Source organism: Panthera leo, chromosome A1, assembly GCF_018350215.1.
Source record: "Panthera leo isolate Ple1 chromosome A1, P.leo_Ple1_pat1.1, whole genome shotgun sequence".
Classification (NCBI taxonomy): Eukaryota; Metazoa; Chordata; class Mammalia; order Carnivora; family Felidae; genus Panthera; species Panthera leo.
This window is the reverse complement of record NC_056679.1, coordinates 142,973,696-142,994,806: the sequence shown is the minus strand read 5'-3', so window position 1 is coordinate 142,994,806 and position 21,111 is coordinate 142,973,696. Positions and strand designations below refer to the sequence as shown.

General features: G+C 40.5%; 2 protein-coding genes across 3 annotated transcripts in view; one reads left to right on the top strand and one right to left on the bottom strand.

The window, feature by feature from the left end:
- JMY (junction mediating and regulatory protein, p53 cofactor) overlaps nucleotides 1-19,004 on the bottom strand; it is a 105,074-nt gene extending 86,070 nt beyond the window's left edge. For both annotated transcript variants that reach the window (XM_042942036.1, XM_042942033.1), the window contains exon 1: nucleotides 17,412-19,004. In XM_042942036.1, the coding sequence (XP_042797970.1) occupies nucleotides 17,412-18,440 (1,029 nt within the window). In that variant the 5' untranslated portion in view covers nucleotides 18,441-19,004. The remainder of the gene's footprint in view (nucleotides 1-17,411) is intronic.
- LOC122230196 lies at nucleotides 18,439-20,403 on the top strand. The gene is made up of 4 exons (XM_042955920.1): nucleotides 18,439-18,457; nucleotides 18,559-18,822; nucleotides 18,983-19,316; nucleotides 20,358-20,403. The coding sequence occupies exons 1-4, from the start codon at nucleotides 18,439-18,441 to the stop codon at nucleotides 20,377-20,379; spliced, it is 639 nt and encodes a 212-aa protein (XP_042811854.1). The 3' UTR covers nucleotides 20,380-20,403.
- The last annotated feature ends 708 nt before the right edge of the window (nucleotides 20,404-21,111 follow it).

Sequence of the window (21,111 nt, the reverse complement as noted above, 5' to 3'; positions counted from 1 at the left end):
TCAGTCATGATCAAGTAAATACATACTTTCTTTTTTAAGGTTTTTTGTTGTTTTATTTTTTTGAGAGAAAGAGAGAGAGAGCACACGCGCACACGGTCAGGGAGGGGCAGAGAGAGAGAGACAGAATTCCAAGCAGGCTCCGCAGGAACCCATAAACCCTGAGATTGTGACCCAAACCAAAATCAAGAGCCAGATGTTTAATGGGCCACCCAGGTACCCCTGTACTTTTTTTTTTTAAGCAAGTGTTTGTACTCTATTCCTTCTCTATGTCCCTAACTCTAAGGTATTCTGGCTTACACATCAAAAATAGGAAAATTAAATTTTCTCCTTTGCCACAACATCCAAAACTACTTAACTTTTTCTAAAGGATGAGGTATGAGAAATATGAAAATGATACGTTTCTCTTCCTGTGCCCACCCACCTACTATTCAAAAAGTAGCTAAGTCATGTGTTGAATCATCTATTTTTAGCTACAATTAAAAAGTAGAGTTATGAAAGTAACAGCAGCTGAACAATTTTTTTTTTAATTTTGTAAATGTTTATTTTTGAGAGAGAGACAGAGTATGAGGGGGGAGGGGCAGAGAGAGACAGAGACACAGAATCTGAAGCAGACTCCAAGCTATCAGCAGAGCCTGATGCAGGGCTTGAACCCACAAACCATGAGATCATGACCTTAGTCAAAGTTGGTCGCTTAACCGACTGAGCCACCCAGGCGCTCTGCAGCTGATCAATTTCTAATCACAGCATAGTCCCAGAAAATCAGTTCTAACTGGTGGCAAAGGTGCTCACCTCCACCATGGCTTACCATCTCAAGGCTGTGGCATATCAAAAATGTAACTAGATTAAGGAAGAGTAAGAAAACTAGGGGGAAAAGTGAATGTGTAATAGCAACCAAAGAATGGATTAAAATGAATTTTTACAATAAATTAGAAACTATCCTTTTATAGTAAAGGTAGTAATTTCCTTCTTGCCAGAAAACGTATATTCATAGCCCTCTATCTTTTATTCCACTTAAAAGTGGATGACTTTCTTTGAGATAATGATTTTCTACCAAGTTTTAGGAAAGTTAAACTATTAAAAGAACGAGAAAACAAAACTATAGAACATCTCTCAATAATAAAGTTTCTGGAGTCATTTACCAGTGATCAAATGCTACCATTTAACAGTAAGACAATCCTCAGACACTAGGCTTCTTTGAGCTCTTCTTACAGAGACACTAAAGTAAATGTAATACACTAAACAGACACTAAACAGACACTAAACAGACACTATTTTCTGCCAACACAAAACGTTAAGTCACTATACGCTTATTAATTAAATCACATTACCACTCTACGTGGATGTGTAATTGACAAGACAAAAATCAGTTACTGCATCCAAATGTTAATATGTTTACGTATTATTTGCAACATGGTTTTATTCTGAAACAGAAAAGTACTTTAGAAGGCTATTATGCAGCAACTAAACTTAATACTCTTGCAGAGAAGCCCAAGGCATCTCACCTAACACTGCTAATTTATTAATTTGTTCTCTCTGCTATAAAGTTTCATGTTATTCCAACATTAGATTACCTTAAAACCAATTATAGCTCCAATTAGCAATCTATTTTAATCTAAATGGATTAAATATAGAGAAAAAATAGAGAAAATACTCAAAGTCTATGCATTTTAGAACTTCAAAAGATGCGAGGTGCCTGGTTGGCTCAGTCGGTTATGCATCCAACTTCAGCTCAGGTCATGATCTCACAGTTGGTAGGTTCGAGCCCAGCAACCGGCTGTGTGCTGACAGCTCAGAGCCTGGAGCCTGTTTTAGATTCTGTGTCTCCCTCTCTCCCTGCCCCTCCCCCACTCACCCTCTGTCTCCCCGTCTCAAAAATAAACATTGAAAAAAAAATTTTTTTTAAAGAACTTCAAAAGATGCAATTTAGTAAGCATTAGACTTTAGTCTAAACCATTTCTTATAACCTATGATAAAAGAATTTAACTGATCAAAGAATATAATCACTAACCTATTATAATAACAATTTATTTTTTTATTTTGATAACCAAAACTCACAAAACCCTGGGAATAAATAAACTGTGCTGCAGACATTAGCAGGTTACAAACTGAGAAATGTGCAAGATACTATAAATAAAAAAAAAGTACAAAGAAATTGGATAGAGTTGGATTGTTTAGGATTAAGGATGTTTGTCATGTATAGGAAAGGCCTGAAGTTAAAATACAGAAAATGCAGGTTTGCTAAATTTGGAAATATTCACTGATGGACACAAACTGAGTCAGCATGTAGACTGATCTGAATGAGAATCATAACATGTCTGACACAAGAATGAATGGGCTCAAGGGCAGCCAACACAATAAGGAGATGCTCATAGCAGTAGGATGCAGAGGAAAGAAGAGACAGCAGGGAACAGGGGCACAGAAATACCAACTTGAGTTAATTTCTGCTTCAAGACCTGGCACATTTCATGCAATTCTAGAAAGTTATTTTGCTCTATTGATACACTTAAAAGAAATGAAGCACAATTGCATAAAGCATTAATTAAACATATTAGCCTCGTAAGAACATTTTTCTTTCCCTTCTTTCTCGTTTCCCTAATGGATACTTTATTTTTGCTTCCTCTGATCTAATCCTGATAAGAACTAGGCTCTTAACCTATGAGGTCTCAATTATCCAGTATCTGAAATAAAACTCTGCTCTCTGCAAAATTTTTCTAGGGCAAAGGTTCTTAAAGGAGTCTGTGACAACAGTTAAAAAAACTTAGAGCCTCCCTATAATCACTGCAAATAACCGTGCACCACTCCTCTCCCCAGTCCTATTCAACTTGGTTTCTTTGCCAATGATCAATACCAGTAGAGGAGGAGAGAGGGAGAAGACACCTCCTGTTTGTCTAACTAGGTATGGAGTCCCCATTCTGTACCTTCCCAAACTGAGTTCATTCAAGCGTTATTTCTCTAACTTCAGGATTAGAGGACTGCTACTATCCTTGAAGACCATGAAATTATTGAAGTTCTAGACATAAAATTTAGAAGCTAAACTCTCCTGTGTAGTTTCGTAACTTTGCTTCCTACTCTGTGTCAAACCCCAAGGCTGAGTGCCTTCTTATATTTTTTTAATTAGGAAGAGGTTTAAGAAGCAACATAATGAAATCTACAAATATCTTCACTTTTAAATTATTGCTAAGACATGCAAATAATTACCTGCTGGTAAAAAGGAGTGACTCTGGACTAGCACTAGGGTCCTCAGATAGGAGAGTCCTAACCCAGTAATGAAACTTGATGTGTGGCCCTTGGAACTCCCCTTAGGTCTATTAAATCTGTTTCTTCAAGTGAAAAGTAAGGACTAAACCCAAACATTTTCCACATTCACAAAGCACACTGCTCAACTCTGTTCTTGTTCTGTAAAACTGCTGAATCGTTTTTATGTTATTTTGTACGTTAATCACTGATTATCTATTAATAACTATTAAAGCTGAAACCCAGTTTTATCAAGTATAAGGGCTGCTGACAGTAATTACTCATTCTGGTATTTCAAACATTGATTTATAGCCTCTTTATTCCACAGAAGCGGTAAATTTGATTTTACTCCTGGAGAAACACATACCTTTAATCAAAATGTTAGCTACATACACATGTCATGTAGAGAAGCCAATTTTTTGAAGATTAAAGAACATTAACTGAGTACCTCCTGTATACAGAGACATTGGGGAATTTGAGGCATTAGAAAACAGTAACAAGAAAAACCATCTTTGTCTCTTAGGGGCATATAATGCACTTTAAAGGGCAGGAGAGGCTCAAATAGAGAAAAACACAGGGCAGCAATTATCATATGTAACATAAGGCCTCTATGATCTCTGAATTTCTGACAGAAATTCCTGACAGTGGTCAGAAATGACTTGCTACCAGGGGGCACTTCATCTGGCCCTGGAAAGAAGGGTAGAATTTAGACCAAAAAAGGAAGACATTAGGGGGTAACAGGCTAACCAAAACATGGATGGCTCAGAATGTCAGGAATCTGGGCTCTGTCTACAAGGGCAGAGGTAAGCAATGGGAAGAGTGCAGTTTGTTCTCTGTGTGGTTTTGTTTTTAGAGAGAGCGCGAGCAGGGGAGGGGCAGAGAAAGAAGGAGAGAGAGAGAGAATCTCAAATGGGCTCCATGCTCAGCAGAGACAGAGGAGGCTCAATCCCACAACAAGATCATGACCTGAGCAGGAATCAAGAGTCCAACGCTCAACCGAGCCGCCAAGGCACCCCTGTGTATTTTATTCTTTACTACTAAAATTCATATTTAGTATTTCTGAATCAAATGTATTTACAAATCAATGTGTACATAAAAGTGTTTTTTTCCCTCACACTGAAGCAAATCTGTCATAAAATCAAACATATGTCATAATCAATAGCTTCTTAAAACCAACACCAGATTTGGAAGAACTGAGTAATAGTTCTGGGAATTGAGGGGAGTAAGGCATTTCCACAGAAACAGCAAAGACTCAGATTAAAGGTGCTGCTCCACAGAGATCCACAGACCAACTCAGGGATGGCAGGTGGAGGATGTGCTCTGGATAAATGGAATGAAAAGCAGCTCAATAGAGCACCCAGATCAAGGGAAAGTTGGAAATGTTAGACTTAGAACTCTAGGACGAGAGAAGCACCTGGGTGGTTGAATAAATTGAACATCAGACTCTTGAATTCAGCTTAGGTCATGATCCCAGGGTTATGGGATCAAGCCCTGTACTGGGTTCTGCACTGGGCATGGAGCCTGCTTAAGATATTCATTCTCTCTCTCTCTCTCTCTCTCTCTCTCTCTGCCTGCTTAAGATATTCATTCTCTCTCTCTCTCTCTCTCTCTCTCTCTCTGTCTCTCTCTCCCTCTGCCCCTCACGCCCCCCTCTTGCCCTCTCCCTAGAATAAATACATGCATGCATGCATACATACATACATACATACTACTCTAGGATGAGAGATGACCACAGGGTAAAAGGAGAATAAAACTCGACTTATCTTAAGACTCCAGGAGCACACATGCAAACATAGACATCAAACACCAGTTTTAAAAACAACCTATTCACACACTACATGAGAAAAATGACAAAATTTTAAAAATTATGAAAACTCAAAAACTTTATCTCCAAAAACCTTGACCTGTAGCACAAGTGATGTGCTGTAATCCTCCCTCTACCAATTTATTCCATTGCACTTTCCAAAATGGCTACTTGATTCTAAAGGTATTATTGCAGTATACCAGCCCTGCTGTACTTTTCATGTCATTAAGCTAGAAAAGAGGTTTAGGACTATCTCCAGAAAAAAAAAAAAAAAAAATTGCACTGATAGTACTGTTCTTGTGTAATGACTGGGGTTAAGCTTGGCACATTATTTTCTATAATGGCTTCACATTTCAAAAAGTGAACATTATGAGACTGGTACAATTAGGTAGCTTACATATACAGAATTCAAGGGTGAGATGAAGCAAAATCTGTATTACCATCTAGACTCTGTATCCCAAATGCTTTACCTTCCCTGTAATAACAATTACAAATGCTATTTTATCTGTAGAAGAAAATATATGTTATTTATAGTAAAGGAAAAAACCAAAGGTATACCCAATTGTCCTAGAGCACATTAATTATCCACTCCTCTTCAACCAAAAAAAAAATGGAAATTCTCAAATTTGACTTGTTTAAAAAAAAAAAAAAAGTCAGGGCACCTGAGTGGGTCAGTCACTTAAGCATCCAACTTCAGCTCATGTCATGACCTCACAGTTCTTAGATTCAGACCCTGCATTGGGCTCTGCACTGACAGCTCAGAGCTTGGAGCCTAATTCAGATTCTTTGTCTCCTTCTATCTCTCTGTCCCACCCCCAACTGTGCTCTCTCTCAAAAATAAATATATAAACATTTTTAAAAATAAAAAATAGGGGCGCCTGGGTGGCTCAGTGGGTTAAGCATCCAACTTCTTCTCCGGTCATCATCTCACAGTTCATGGGTTCAAGCCCCAAGCCAGGCTCTGTGCTGACAACTCAGAGCCTGACACCCGCTTCTGATTCTGTGTCTCCCTCTCTCTCCATTCCTCCCCTGCTCATGTTGTCTCTCTCTCTCTCAAAAATAAATAAAGATTAAAACAAACAAAAACATAAATTAAGTTCAATTAGAATGACAGTATTTGGAGGCGCCTGGGTGGCTCAATCAGTTAATAGGCCACTCTTGAATTTGGCTCAGGTCATGATCTCTAGGTTCGTGCAATCAAGCCCTGTGTGGGGCTCTGCAATGAGAGCACAGAGCTGCTTGGGATTCTCTTCCTCCCTCTGCTCGTCACCAACTCTCTCTCTTCTCTCAAAATAAATAAACTTAAAAAAAAAAATTGTAGTGAAGCTTAAAGAAAAGGGCTGTGTCTTTGTTTTCTATGGCACACCTAGCACCTGGCACAAAAGGATATGCTAAATAGATGACCAATGAGGAGATTTAAGGACTATAAGGACTTCCAGAAGTTAATCCTTACTATCTTTTAAAAATATTACTTATTTATTTTTGAGAAACAGAGCATGAATGAGAGAGGGGCAGAGAGAAGGGGTGAGAGAGAATCCCACCCAGGCCCCGTACTGTCACCACAGATCTGGAAGCAGGCCTCAAGCTTACCTGAAGTGGGACTGGAGCTCAAGAACCATAAGATCACGACCTGAGCTGAAGTCGGAGGCTTCACCAACTGAGCCACCCAGGCACCCCAATCCTTACTATTTTCTTAAATAATTATTTCAGTTAGAGTATCTACAAATCAATTGTGATCAGGGTTGTCTGGGATACTTATAAACAAAAGGGATGGGGAATATTTAAAAAAAAAAAAAAAAAAAAAGGAAGAGCTATAGAAAAGGCTGACTTTTAAAAAGACCATCCTATCCTGCAAAGTCGACCAAAATATTAATATTCACATGAGCCAGCAACAAGGGGTTTGGGAACCGGGGATTAGGAGTTTCTACTGGGGATACAGTAAGAGTTAAAAACAACCTGTCACACTTTTATTACCATTTTGACATTCATTTATATAATCTCCACCAAGATACATAAAATAGTCTTATTTGAAATTTGAAAGGTGCAATGTGTAATATAAAACCAATTCAAAAGCCAACTTCAAGGGGCGCCAGAGTGGCTCAGTCGGTTAAGCGACCAACTTCAGCTCAGGTCCTGATCTCGCAGTTTGTGAGTTCAGGCCCTGTGTCGGGCTCTGTGCTGACAGCTCAGAGCCTGGAGCTGCTTCGGATTCTGTGTCTCTGTCTCTCTCTCTGCCCGTCCCCTGCTCACATTCTGCCTCTATCTCTCAATAACAAATAAATGTTAAAAAATAAATAAAAATAAAAAGCCAACTTCAAGGCCCTCCAACAAGCACCCACAAAGGCTTCAAACTGTGGGCTGGCATGTAATTTCCTAAAATAAAGATATCCATTCCCACTAATTTTTCAAGTTTAAATACTGCTGAAGTTAATTCTTGACCCCTTTCTCTCTTAATCCTTCATTTCTTTAACCCTACCTTTCATAACCTTTTCATTTAGCAACCCCACTACCAAAATTCACATCACCTAATACAAGAGAAAAAAGGGGTAGGATTTCCAATTAAAAAAATAAAGAGAAGTTAACACACTTAATGCCCTCTTCCCCTGTCTAGCCAGAAAAAAATTAGCCAATAAGATAATTAAGAGGAATAAGTAATTAAAGGAAAGGGAGTAAAATATTCACTATTAGATGTTATGGACTAATTCTTTAAATGAGAATAAACAGCAGAATAGGTAGGTAGATTTCAGGTCTTAACTCAGACTATATCAAATTCTCTAGCTCTACCATGGGGAGAAAAAAGCATTAGAAAATATTTTGGAGAGAAAATAAATCATCTTTAAAGTAAAATACACTTGTGAAAAGGAAAATCATCACACTGTCTAAACCAACTCACCCTTAGCAACCTTATATACGCAGAAGAATTTACAACAGAATATTTAAATATCAGTACATTTTTTCTTCCTGTGGTTATAAAAAATTGTATTTAATGTTTATTTTTGAGAGAAAGCACGACTGGGAGGGGGCAGTGAGAGAGGGAGGGAGAGCATCTGAAGTGAGTTCTGTGTTGACAGCAGAGTCCAATGCAGGGTTTGAACCCACAAATAGAACCCTGAGATCATGACCTGAGCGTATGTCAGACATTTTAGCTGAATGAACAACCCAGGCTCCACCAAAAATTATTATTTTTATAAATGATTCTTTTAAGACGGACATATGCATCCTATCTCACAAATGAGCTTCATGTACCATAAATGCAGGCACAAACTTAAATTAGCCTCCTATATAATCACGGTTTTCCAAAAACACTCAGCAGCCAAACACTGTTAATGTTTTCACCCAGGGATGAGACATTGACCGTGTGTTTACATTTGACAATGTTTATCAGTTAGCCTCACTCTGTTTCTACAGGAAAGAGGATGGGCCTATGATTAAGAAAGCAGTATAGAATCAATCAGGCTTGAATTTGAATCTGGTCCACTTTTATGCCAGATGTTACCTTGGACAAATTTATCTACTCTCTTTGAACCTGTTTCCTCTATTGTAAAATCCCTACATCTTAGTATGATATGAAGATTAATATTAAGGGTTAACATTTACCAAGTGTTTTGCTGGGCATACAGCACTGTTCTAAGTACTTGAATAATTTTTTTTAACGTACACTTTTTCTTATTTTTTTATGTTCATTTTTTAAAAAAATTTTTTTTAATGTTTGTTTATTTTTGAGACAGAGAGAGACAGAGCATGAACGGGGGAGGGTCAGAGAGAAAGGGACACACAGAATCCAAAACAGGCTCCAGGCTCTGAGCTGTCAGCACAGAGCCCGACGCAGGGCTTGAACTCACGGACCGCGAGACCGTGACCTGAGTTGAAGTCGGACGCTTAACCGACTGAGCCACCCAGGCGCCCCTATGTTCATTTATTTTTGAGAGAGAGAGAGAGGGAGCACGCGTGCGCAGGGCACGGGGGGGGGGGGGGGGGGGGGGGGGAGGGAGACAGAGAATCAGAAGCAGGTTCTGTGCTAACAGCACAGCCCCAATGCAGGGCCGGAACTCACTAACTGTGAGATCATGACCTGAGCCAAAGTCGGATGTTTACTGAGCCTAGGTGGGATGCTTAACCATTTGGGTCACCCAGGTGTCCCTACATTAGATCTATTTTTAAAGGCAGCAGTATTCTCCTCACTTTACAGATGAGGAGAGCCATATTCAGTTTACAACAGCAGTACTCCCTGGCTTTACAGAAGCAGCAACCAAGGAAGTAAGAATTAATAAGGCCCATATTCACAAAGCTATTAAGTAGAGCAAAGACTCAAAAAAACTCAAATCCTACCTCTCAACTCCTATCTACATGCTAATTTAGATAATGTATTTAAATACTTCGGCACAGTGCTTGAGCAACAGAAAGCAGGGAGCATTAAATAAAGGTTACTTTGATGACTGAAATTAAAATCTCACATACATCACTTCACACAGGTCACTCTAGTCATGGCCCCACTGGTGTCGGTAAAGAGGAAAGAGACTCACCTAGATAGGAAGGTGAAGAGGAAGAAAAGCTTAAAGAAATAACTTTAGTTATTAAATGTTTAGTAACTAAACATTTGTTTCATTTTTTTAACATTTATTTATTTGAGAGAGACAGAGTGTTAATGGGGGACGACGGGCAGAAAGAGAGGGAGACACAGAATCTGAAGCAGGCTCCAGGCTCTGAGCTGTCAGCACAGAGCCCCACGCAGGGCTCGAACTCACGGACCGTGATATCATGACCTGAGCTGAGGTCAGATGCCCAACAGACTGAGCCACTCAGGCGCCCCTAGACATTTATTTTATAAATGTAACTTCAACTTATCTAAAACTGGGAAAAGCAGTTTTAATACTAGAAACCACAGGGAAATGCACCAAAGGAAAACAAAACACCTTCAACAACAGGTAATGAACAAAGGGAGCCCAAGAACACAAACCCAAGAACAGAAAGAAACACTTCTGCCCTCTTCTAATGCTCTCTGCACCCAAAAATGAATCAGGACTTTTTTCAGAGCCTAAAAAGATGTAGTAAAATGAAAAATGCTGTGACTCAAACATTTACCTTACAGCAGGGAGACCTACACCTGGATACAAGCACATAAAACAAATGGATCAGGTCCCAACACTTGCTACACGGGGACTGTAAATCACCCAGATCCTTTATCTCTAACCTCAGTCTCACCTCAGACATTAAGACAAAGGAGGGTAAGTGACAGCCCTAAGGTCAAGCCACTAGTATCAGAATTAGGAGAAAAATACACATTTTCCTGAGCCATGTTCAGTAAGTTTTCTTTCCCCTAAACACTAATTGAAGGCAGTGTAGTGAGAGCCTCTGTAAAAAATACCCTGCCTTAGGGGCGCCTAGGTGGCTCGGTCGGTTAAGCGTCCGACTTCGGCTCAGGTCATGATCTCACGGTCCGTGAGTTCAAGCCCTGCGTCGGGCTCTGTGCTGACAGCTCGGAGCCTGGAGCCTGTTTCAGATTCTGTGTCTCCCTCTCTCTCTGCCCCTCCCCTGTTCATGCTCTGCCTCTCTGTCTCAAAAATAAATAAACGTTAAAAAAAAAAAAAAATTTTTTTTTAAAAATACCCTGCCTTAAAAAATAAGATGAAAATAAAAACAATGGGGTGCCTGCGTGGCTCAGTCGGGCATCCAACTCTTGATTTCTGCTCAGATCATGATCTCACAGTTCATTAGTTCAAGTGCCACATCAGGCTCTGCGCTTATAGTGTTGAGCTTGCTTGGGATGTCTCGGTCTCCCCCACCCGCCAAAAATAAACATTCTAAAAACCAAATCGATAAACATTAAAAAAAAAAAAAAACAACCTGCCTCAACTAATTCCTAGCAGCAGGCCAATTTGGTGATGAACCATATTCAAAATTTCTTCTGAAGAAAATGACATTTTTATCACTGTATTCTCCCTATGTTTATGTTACCTAAATTCATTAATATTCATTATATAAACTAAGCCTCAAATCATCACCTTCAAATATTAAAGTTACAAATAAAACCCCATGTTAATGAAGTAACTTCAGGGACGTTTGGGTGGCTGTTAGCCGTCCAGCTCTTGGTTTTAGATGAGACCTTATGGTTCGTGAGATCAACCGAAGCCTGCTTGGGATTCCCCCTCTCCCTCCCTCCCTCCCTCTCTCTCTCTCTCTCTCTCTCTCTCCCACCCCACCCCCCCATACCTCCTCTGCTCGCTTTCTTTCTCTGTCTCGAAATAAACATTTAAAAACAATTTTTTTTAAATAAAGGAACTTCATGTATTTATCCTTAAGACCATTCTCCTCTAGCCCATCAGGCCTATTTTCATTTCACAGCCTATAGTATAAAACCTTCAACACAGAGTGAAAACAGTCTATCATATATAATTATAACCATATAGAATTTAACATTCAAGGACAAACATAAAAAGGCAATTTTCTACACTTAAGAAAACTCACGAAATTTTCTAGGTTTTTGCTGAATGAATCCTTCTCTGCCCTTGTGGAGCTTTAACAACTTACTGCATTAAGGCTACTGAGAAATAACAGTTCTCTACAAGAAGCCTGAAAGGCCAAATGTACTTCACCACCTCTACCAAAAACTAAACAGCATCAAGAACTATAGTTTAGTCTTCATTGTCTTTTCTTACCCTTGCAACTTAAATTTTCTCCCATCAATCACTGAGGGAACTGGACAGATTTAAAGGGAGCGGATCCTGGCCTATTAAAGAGTGAAAAGAGCCATGAGAAACTTTCCATTACAAAAAAAGTAAGCACACGGACTTTTAAGCATCAATGGAAGACCACCTTTTGCTTTCAATTCCCACTTCTCACAATATTCCACAAAGTTCAAATAAAGCAGCAATGGAGAACACTGAGAGACTGATTAAAGTTACATGTGAAGATTTCAGGAGTGAAGATTGCTAATTCAAACCTAACAATTGTGTTTAACAAACCAAACCTCCCACTCACCTTCTCCCTTCTATCTCCCTGCCCCCCCCCCCAAAAAAAACCCCTTGAACTCACATTGCTCAAGTGTTTGTCAAAGTTGGCCTTGTTTTATCAAGGAGGAAACATGCCTGATTTCATGCCTGTGAAATATGTGGTGGACTGGGCATCATGTGATGTTAACAGCAAGTAGAGAAATGAAGTGAACATGAACCGGTTATCATGAAGGCTGCTGCTATCCTGCCACCAGCCTCCATGTTTCTGCATTACAGATACACTAACCTAAAAGCATATATTCATCTCTTTCCTATACTTTTTCTTCAGTGATGTGAAAAATGGCCAAGTTTATTTCGGCACATGATTGAAGAAAATGATTAGTATCTAAGTCATTGTTTTCATAGCCTCTACCATTCAAGTCTTTCATCAACTTTCAAGAATCGCACAAAATTCACTTGGCTTCATTATTCCTCAACTGTGTTTACACTGTTTCTATGGGAATATACAAGCAGAACCGCTCTCCCCACTGCAACTATATTATGTCCTTTCTGAGCCTGCTTCTATTATTTATACCTAATCATGGGTCAAGGCACACCAGCCCAATGAAAGGCCAGCACCCTAAGGCTCTAAAAAGACTGACTTATCTACTCTATATATAGTTGAGATTTCAATGTGGCTCTAGAGTTTTGTAATCTTAGTTTTTCACAAAAATTAAGTCATAATTGGGAGAAGGGATGGTAAGCATTCTTCCTAGAGCTCCTGGCCCTTTACATGAAATAACCTCTCAAGTCAGGAGTCATCTATAGCTGAGTCATTTTAAGAGAGAAAGGAAAACAGCAATTAGGCACTCTTATCTAACATAAACCCACCCTTACACCCCTAGGGAACCTCTTTCTTCTGTAACACAACATGGAGACTCTGCCCCACACACACCTATCAAAAAGAACTTGAAATTAAACAAATGAGTTATTTAATTTAAAACACATTATTGAACTAATATTTTTAAATAGTACCATTCTCTCATTCTCAGGAGACTGACATCCCTTTTATTGTCTTCAATAAGGCACTGCAGAAAAAATATGTGTGGATTAAGACAAATCTAAATTTGAATTTGAGTTTGACCACAACTTAGCTGTTTAAGGTTGGCCAAATCCAACATCTTCAAGTCTCAACTTCAGCCCCAGTAAAATGGGTATAAAATACCACTTATCAAAAAAGAGAGTCGGGATGATGAAGAGATAGTAAATAAGAAACTCCAATACCTAAGTAGTTCCAATAAATACTAGTTACATTCCCTGCAATAAATGTTGAGGTGAAAACTCTGCAGAATCCTTATTACAAAACAAACAAAAAAAACAAAATAAACCCAAAAATGAACATTTCCTGAAGCCTCCTTTATACGTGCCAGACACATTGTTAAGCACTTTTTCATAGTATCTTACTTAAATCTCAAGATATCCTTTAAATATCTTCCCCTTTTCCCTGTTTTAAAAAGGCTAAATAACTAAGCAGGTCAGAGAAGTGGTGAGTCCTATTTGGAAGCCAGGTCTTTCTGACTCCAAACACTAGGTAGGCTCTGTCTACAGCATGCCTTACATGGCTACTTATGAAAACACATGCAGCTCTCAGTGTTTTGTTTTCTTACTGGAAATAAATTAAAATCACTGGGAAGAAGTTACCTGAGCAATTTTATAAGCATAATAAATTTCAAAGAGAACAATGATTATTAGATCTTAATCAAGCCTACTATCATAAAGTTTACTATCTAAAGGACCACAACCATTTCAACAATAGTTGTCCTTACACAGAAATTATTTACAAAATTCAGGTCATCACAGGTAAGTAAGCCATAGTATGGGCCACCCAAGCACATACACTATAATATGATCCTCAGTTCTGACCTACAACCAACACTACTGCTGCAACCATTCCAAGAGGCCCTGGTGGCACTGGGTTCAGGGACTGAGTGCCTGCTATATAAATAGCAGTACTTCACTAAACCCTTCTAAATTCCAAGACAAATCTAATCTACCCTGTAATAAATTTCAAGATTAAAGCTCTGCTTACAATTCTTATGTCATCTAAAATTTTTTCATTAATATTGTGTCAACTGCAGCTCCTCAGATTATTTCTAGTCGACCCAACTTGTGAATCACTAATAAAACTTTTAGTAGAAAACCTAAGATTTTCATTCTTCACTATTTCACAAAACAAAGATATAGGAGTATTTCTTATAACCCATATTAAATAATAAGTGTCTTCCAACACCAAGAGTTATGCCCAAAGTTTAGAAAGCAAATGAATTACCAGTACAGTTTTAAAGCCCTTTCTGAGGAACACCTTGAAGAATCTGATAAAAGTCTTTCTCTCCAAAAATCCAAATATGTCTGTGCATATAAAACTTGGCTCACTACCTTAAAGCACCCCATTAAAGTCCATCTATATAGCTCCCCTCAATTTATAGGGAATTCATCAATGCCAGATAACAACCTCTTATTTAGAAAGTTCTTTACAGTTTTAAAACATTTTACTCCTACTTCTCAAACTGTACAGTCCCGTAAGGAATTTACATTTATCAATTTTTAAAATTTTATTTACCTACAACTATAAATCAAAAAGATTCTTCCAAATCCTTTAAATTCTCATAATACTAAAAAAACAAAAACAAACAAACAAAAAAAAACAACCACCTCTCATGTTCTTGGTCCACAAATATTGAGTGCTCACAAGATGTGTGGCCCTGAACCAGGGATGGCAAAGAGAATTCCAAGATACTGTCAAGGCCAGTGACCTTGAAAAGTTTACAATCTAGCAGTACAGTCTGTTCTACTTAAAAAACAAAAAACAAAAAAAAAAATAAAAAACAAAAAAACTCCTTTCAACAATTTACTGAGTATTTTGAACAAAAACAGGTGTGGTTTTTAAGCTAAAGCCTTTAAATAGATAGGAAAAGGAATATTATGGAGGGAAAAAAAGCAGAATAGACCCAGAGAAACTAAAAAGAGGGAAAACCATAACCAAAGACTAAATTTTCTAGTAACATGTATCTAAAAATGTGTTTAATTTACCAGGTACACCTGGCTTGAACACCTATAGCCACTTCCACAAATTAAGTCAACTTCAAAATTGGGAACAAAAAACCATTCAATGAGAGGTAATAACTTAACAGAATCATTAGTACTAAACTGACAAAATTTCCATAAATATTTTACTTTAAAAAAGTTATTGCAAACTATTAAAATAGTAAAAAACTTAAGCAGTTAGGGAACAACAACAAAAACAAGGCTGGTGTGCTCTTAAACTCCCATTATCAAGCCCAGAGCAGACGTCACTAATTAAATCACACCACCCTTTTTTCCCCACTAAGCCTCATTTCTTTCAAAATAAAGTTCCAGTAGCTATCAGGGTGAGCACTATAAGTGAATTTGTTGTTATTGTTATTTTTCAAATACTGTTCAAGCCAACTCAATGAAGCACCAAAAATGTATGTATGTATTTAATGTCCAACGAATTTACAATAAACTTCATCTGAGTTGTTTTCCAGAACACAAAATACTCTTTAAAACTTTAAACCTCTCTCCGTTAAGGAGAGTTTATTATGGTCAATATAACCTTAATTAGGAAAAGATATTCTTTTAAAACATGTAACACTCCACCCCCATGGAAGAGTTCCAGATAACTGTAATTAATTAACTACATTTTTTGGCAATCCTCATTTTTGACCCTATTTGAATTAAACCAGACAAAATTACTTTTTCTGAATATCAACAAAATTAAAACTAAACCTGCCTACATCTTTAGAAATGTAAGAATTGCAAAATTTAACAAAAAAGTGTAAGAGAAAGAAGCACTAATTTGTCCTTCCAGTTTAAAAAAAAAATACAGGTCAGTTTTAACAAAACTCTAAAGAAAATATATGTGATCATTTAAAATTTGTCACTTCCTTCCAAAAAGAATTTAAGGGAGAACACAGATGCCAGAAGATGATAAGGTGGAAAATAAAAACAGATCACTGGAACTCTAGGATCACATTACCAGGTGGGTGATGCTTAGCACTAAATAAACTAACAGGAAGGAATGAAAACCTGAATTCAGTAAGTTTTAAGAGAGCACTGTGGGATTAGGGAAACAAAAAGTTATTTCCTAAGTCTCCAAGTCTAGCAATGAAAAATACATACTATTCTATGAAGAAACCAGGAGATGAGCATCTTAGCCTTAATAGCAGGATTCAAGTATTACATAAACACAGGCATGGTTAACAGATGACAACACAATGTCAGGAATATAAACACCATAAAAAGGAGCATTTCCGCACCCCACCTCTAACCTCAATTAGTAGTAACACTAAAAATAGTAGCTTTTAGGAAATATCTGTTAGTGTCCATTGGTAAAAACTAAAGTGTATCTTTTTTCCCCAAGATGTTTTATTTTTAAGTAATCTCTACACTCAACTTGGGGCTCCAACTCAACCAGGAGATCAATAGTTGCACACTCTATACAGACTGAACCATACAGACTACCTGAAAACTAAAATATATTTTGGAATACTCTTTTAGTAAAGTTCCTTCAGCAGAAGCTGTTCTGTAGGCAGGACCTCAAATTATGCATACCTTATCTTGCTTGTAGAGCTCCGCATGCATACCCATGCAGACTTTTTCCATTATTTCATGTAATTTTAAGCGTAAGAAAGTTTGAAAAGGCTTGATACTACTTTTACTCTTAGAAGGACACAAAGTATAATAAACATTCCTGCCCAGGACCTTTTTTTCCTCCCTAAAACAGGAATGAAACATGAGCCAGCTATCAAGACTTGAGAGATTCCGAGAGTGGTCATAAACCTTTAAAAATACATTTGCATCCAATGGAGAGTGGTGCCTTTTCATTTAGACAGGCCACTCATTTGGAGGAAAACGAATTTAAAATTTGCCTAAGTTGCCAAACTACATATGAAGATAAAAAAAAAAGACCAAGTGTATTCCCAAAGACAAACTATTATGAGTAAATGAACAGGACCAGAAAAGTAGGGTTAACATTTGGGCAATTATTGCTGGAAAGAGACGCAAGAGAGAAACGAACAACACGGTGTCCATTTACCTGACGCCTTTGGCCTCAGTGGCTCTAATTTTATTTCCAGCACGGAGGAGTAAACCGAACTCTTATTATATAGAACCTATTTGATAAATGGAAGAAGAAAATCTAAAGACTTATATCAAAGTTCCTTCAGAGGGCCAATTAAGGTAAAGCACGGTTTTCCTACCACTGAAAGGAATTAAGGGGGAGAACGGTAAGGAACCCATCTTCTTCCTCTTCTCTTGTCCAGAAAAACAAGTTTCCCAAATGCGCACAGTCCAGACTGAGGTTTCAACCCCCGGCAGTGAGTAACCAAAAGCAAGGACTGCTGCAGCCCAGACTAGGTTCTTACCTCCTGGATGCGCTTCCTGGCCCGCTGAAGCACTTCTTCGTAGCCCTTCTGCCGCAGCTCGCTAAGGCTTTCGTAATACTCCTCAGGGTCGTCGGTCTCAGTGAAAAGTACCTGGGACAGGATCTTCCAGCCGCAGGTGTCCAAGCCATGGCCCAGGTAGACCTGGAGCTGGTAACATAAAGTGTCGATCTCCTGCTCGGTCATCTCTGGGGCCCCCCCAAACAGCACGGTCCACATGCCAGAGGGCTCCTCGGGGAACACGGGTAGGCACTGCTCCAGCTGCGAGTTCACAGAACACAGCTGCTGGTGCACAGCACGCAGATCCTGGAAGGAGAAGAGCCCAGCCCAGCTACACTCCTCTGCCGGAGACTCCAGCTCGGCGGTAGGCGGCGGCTGCTCCGCGTCCGAGAGCGCCAGGGCTCCCGGGGCCACCTCGTCCTCCCTCACCATTTCCAGCACCTCGATCTCCTCGGAGACCGCCCCGCAGGCGCTCACTACTCGCACCGAGGACACCGTGGCCTCCGGAGGCGCCGAAGGGGCGGACCCCGCCACATCTCTGCCTTCAGATCCCCTTCGAACCGGGCTAGTCTGGGCCCTCACTGGGCTTCTGAGAGGGCTCTCCGCCCCTTTGCCGGCCGGACTCCGCAGCAGCGGGTCCCCTCGAAGGCTGCGCGCACTCCGCGGAGAGCCGCCCTCCGCCCAGGCCGGACTCCTCCGGGGTCCCGGGCTCCTGCCCAGAATCGCAGAGGCCGTGGCCTCGGGCCGGCCCTTGCCAGCTGGACTGCCCGGCCCGCGGGTCCCGTCCGACGTGGATGCTCCGGGCTCCGCGCCCCCTCGCGCCCCCGCCTGCTCCCGGGAGCCGCTCCTCTGCCTCTGGGCCGTCCGGTTGTGGCAGGTTATGGCAAACTTGCCCTCAATCTCGTTCCAGGCCACAATGAAGACAAACTTGTGCTTCTCGCGCTCGTCGAACACATGGGGCCGCACGGCCACCCAGTCCGACTCGAGCGTCTCCTCCAGCGCGAAAGACATGGTGGCTCCGGAGCCAGGCCGCGGGGGAGGCGCCGAGGGCCCTGCCCGCCCGAAGACTCACCGGCTGGCTGCACCGCGCCCCCTGCTCACCCTCGCTGGGCGCCTTCGGCCATCTTAGCGCGCCAGCCGGCTCTCCCCGCTTGCTCGCCCGGCCCTCAGCACTCGAACCCGCCGCGCTTCTTTGTGGCGGGGCTCGCGGGAAAGACAATACGCGTCCCCAGAGCAGGTAGTTCACATGGTCACGTGCGGCTGGATCTGTTTACAAGCCCCGCGCTGCGGCGGCGCCTCGCGTCCGACCCGGCCGCCCCCAGTGCGAGGCCGCGGTGCTGCGTCTTCGGCTCTCTGAAGGTGAGGCGCGGGTCCCGCGGGGCCAGGCAGGCCGGTAGGCGGTCAAGACCGGCCGCTCGTCCAAGCGGATCTCCCCGCCCCTCCTCCTTCTTCTCTTCTTCCCGACCGCCCGGAGCCGGCCTGACGGAGAGACGCGTCTCCTAAACTCTGAGCTTCAGAATCGCCACAATGTTGCCATTTGGCTGCTGACGTAGGCTCCTCCACGAGGGACGTAAACACGGGCACGTGCCGCACGCTGGTGACGCGGCGGCGGCGCGCACACCCCGTGCGCGCGCGCCGACTCCGCCCCTCGGCGTCCCCCGCCCTCGCCTGCAAGCGGCCGCGCGCAGGACTCTGTCCATCTTTCCGCGCAGCCTCCTTCTCCCAAGACTGGAGCCGGCAGTTGGCAGCAGTCTGCTGGCTCTGGAGACCGTCAGAGTGCCAGGTGTGCCTTGCGGTACAGGTGGCCTCTGAATCTCGAGAAGGAAGGAACAAAGGTGGAGGAACTGAGATTTTTCGAAGCCCCGTCATTCAAAGGGACCTTGAAATGTAAATGTGTTTCCTTTCGCTCTGGTGGAAGTCGGTATCGATAACTCCTATATTCAGAAAATACTCGGTAACATCACAGGAGCTATGTGCTAAACTTTACTAGGATACCCCGGATTGTTGGATTCTCCCTAGCACTCTTGAGACACCGTTTAAGATATGAAAGGGAATTGTCTGAAGACAACCCAAGAGAACTCCAAAACCAAATTAAATGAAATGAAAATTCAGTCTTGTCCTAATAGTATGAATGTTTACGTTCCAGTTCAGCCGTGTTTTACTGCTTCTGGTTTCATCATTGTGTACTGTTCTGTGAACCTCGTTTCGAAGTCACTGGCTTAAACCCTTTTGAAGTTGAATTCAATTATCAGAGATCACAGAATGCACATACAAAAAAAAAAAATCATGTAAATCTGAAGAATTCTGCTACTTATGCTGAATGATGACGAAACACATTTTTAAAATTGCCTGGTGGATCTTATCTAGTTTATATTATTGTCATTCTCTTTCGCATTAGTACTCCATTCATAGTGCAGCTATTCTGCATCCACAGTAAAGTACCATGGGAATTATTCTTTTACTTTTGTCCATATTTCATTTTTTTAAGTTTATTTATTTGTTTTGAGAGAGAGAGGGAGACAGATGATCCCAACAGGCTCTGTGCTGTCAGCTCAGAACCCGACTCCAAGCTCTAGCTCCTGTACTGTGAGATCATGACCTGAGCCCAAACCAAGAGTTGGAGGCTTAACCGACTAAGCCACCCAGGCACCCCATTTATGCAAAACCATTTGGATTAAAACCATTATCTAGGTTTACTTCAGTATACTGACATCTGAATAAACAGCCAAAAGTTTTAACCCTATCACTCAGGAGGACATTGTAGACCTGTAGATCTACTTGTACCGGAAAAAAAAAAAAAAAAAAAAAAAATTGGGGCAGGATGAGCAAAAAGGGAAAAAGACAGATTTTTTAACTCCTTTTTTACTATTCTTTATGTGGAACCACAAATTTTCAAGTCTTGTAACCGAACTTGTGCCAACTCTCTAGTGCAAATAAATCAGAGATCTAACTTTCAAAAGGCAGGAAGAGAGACAGAAAACCCATTGCAAATCTGTATTACCAGGTAAGCAAACATTATTTTCCTGTCTTCTGCTAAAAATGTACCACTAAAAGTTTTTCTGATAAAAAGTGATGACATGATCACTAGCTGTCATAGTACATTACAGATAACTATGAATACCAAGAATGAGCATTAAAAGGATATGTTCATAGGAAATATTTTTATTATGTATATTAAAATTGCAATATTTATCCACAGATATTAACTTGTGTCTGATCACAATAGTGCAGGAGAACATTGTTTGGTGGTCACACAGGTATTAAGTATTTTCCCCAAATACTCTGGTCACTGTGTTTGATCAAAAGGGTTGTTTCGATGTTTCTCATTTCCTTGAAGTAATTGTTATCCTAGAAATGAAAAGAAAGAAACCAAAATTCCCATGGCAGCTTACTGTATACTACTCAACAATTCTTTATTTAGATATGCATCTGATTGTCAGTCAAGCAAGATCTTTGAGTATATAAATTACTCCCTAGGAGTCAGTAACACCATAGAAAACTACATCACCTTACCAGCTTTGAAAGGCCTTGAAAACAATTATCTGTGTGAATTTTTTTTTAACTATTGAGGACTGTTAGGTAATCTGCAAAATGATTTAACTCTGTAGGCCTTTTAATAAAGACTGTAATCATTTACATAGCAATATTCAAATTACATAGCATATTCCTGCACATTTTCATT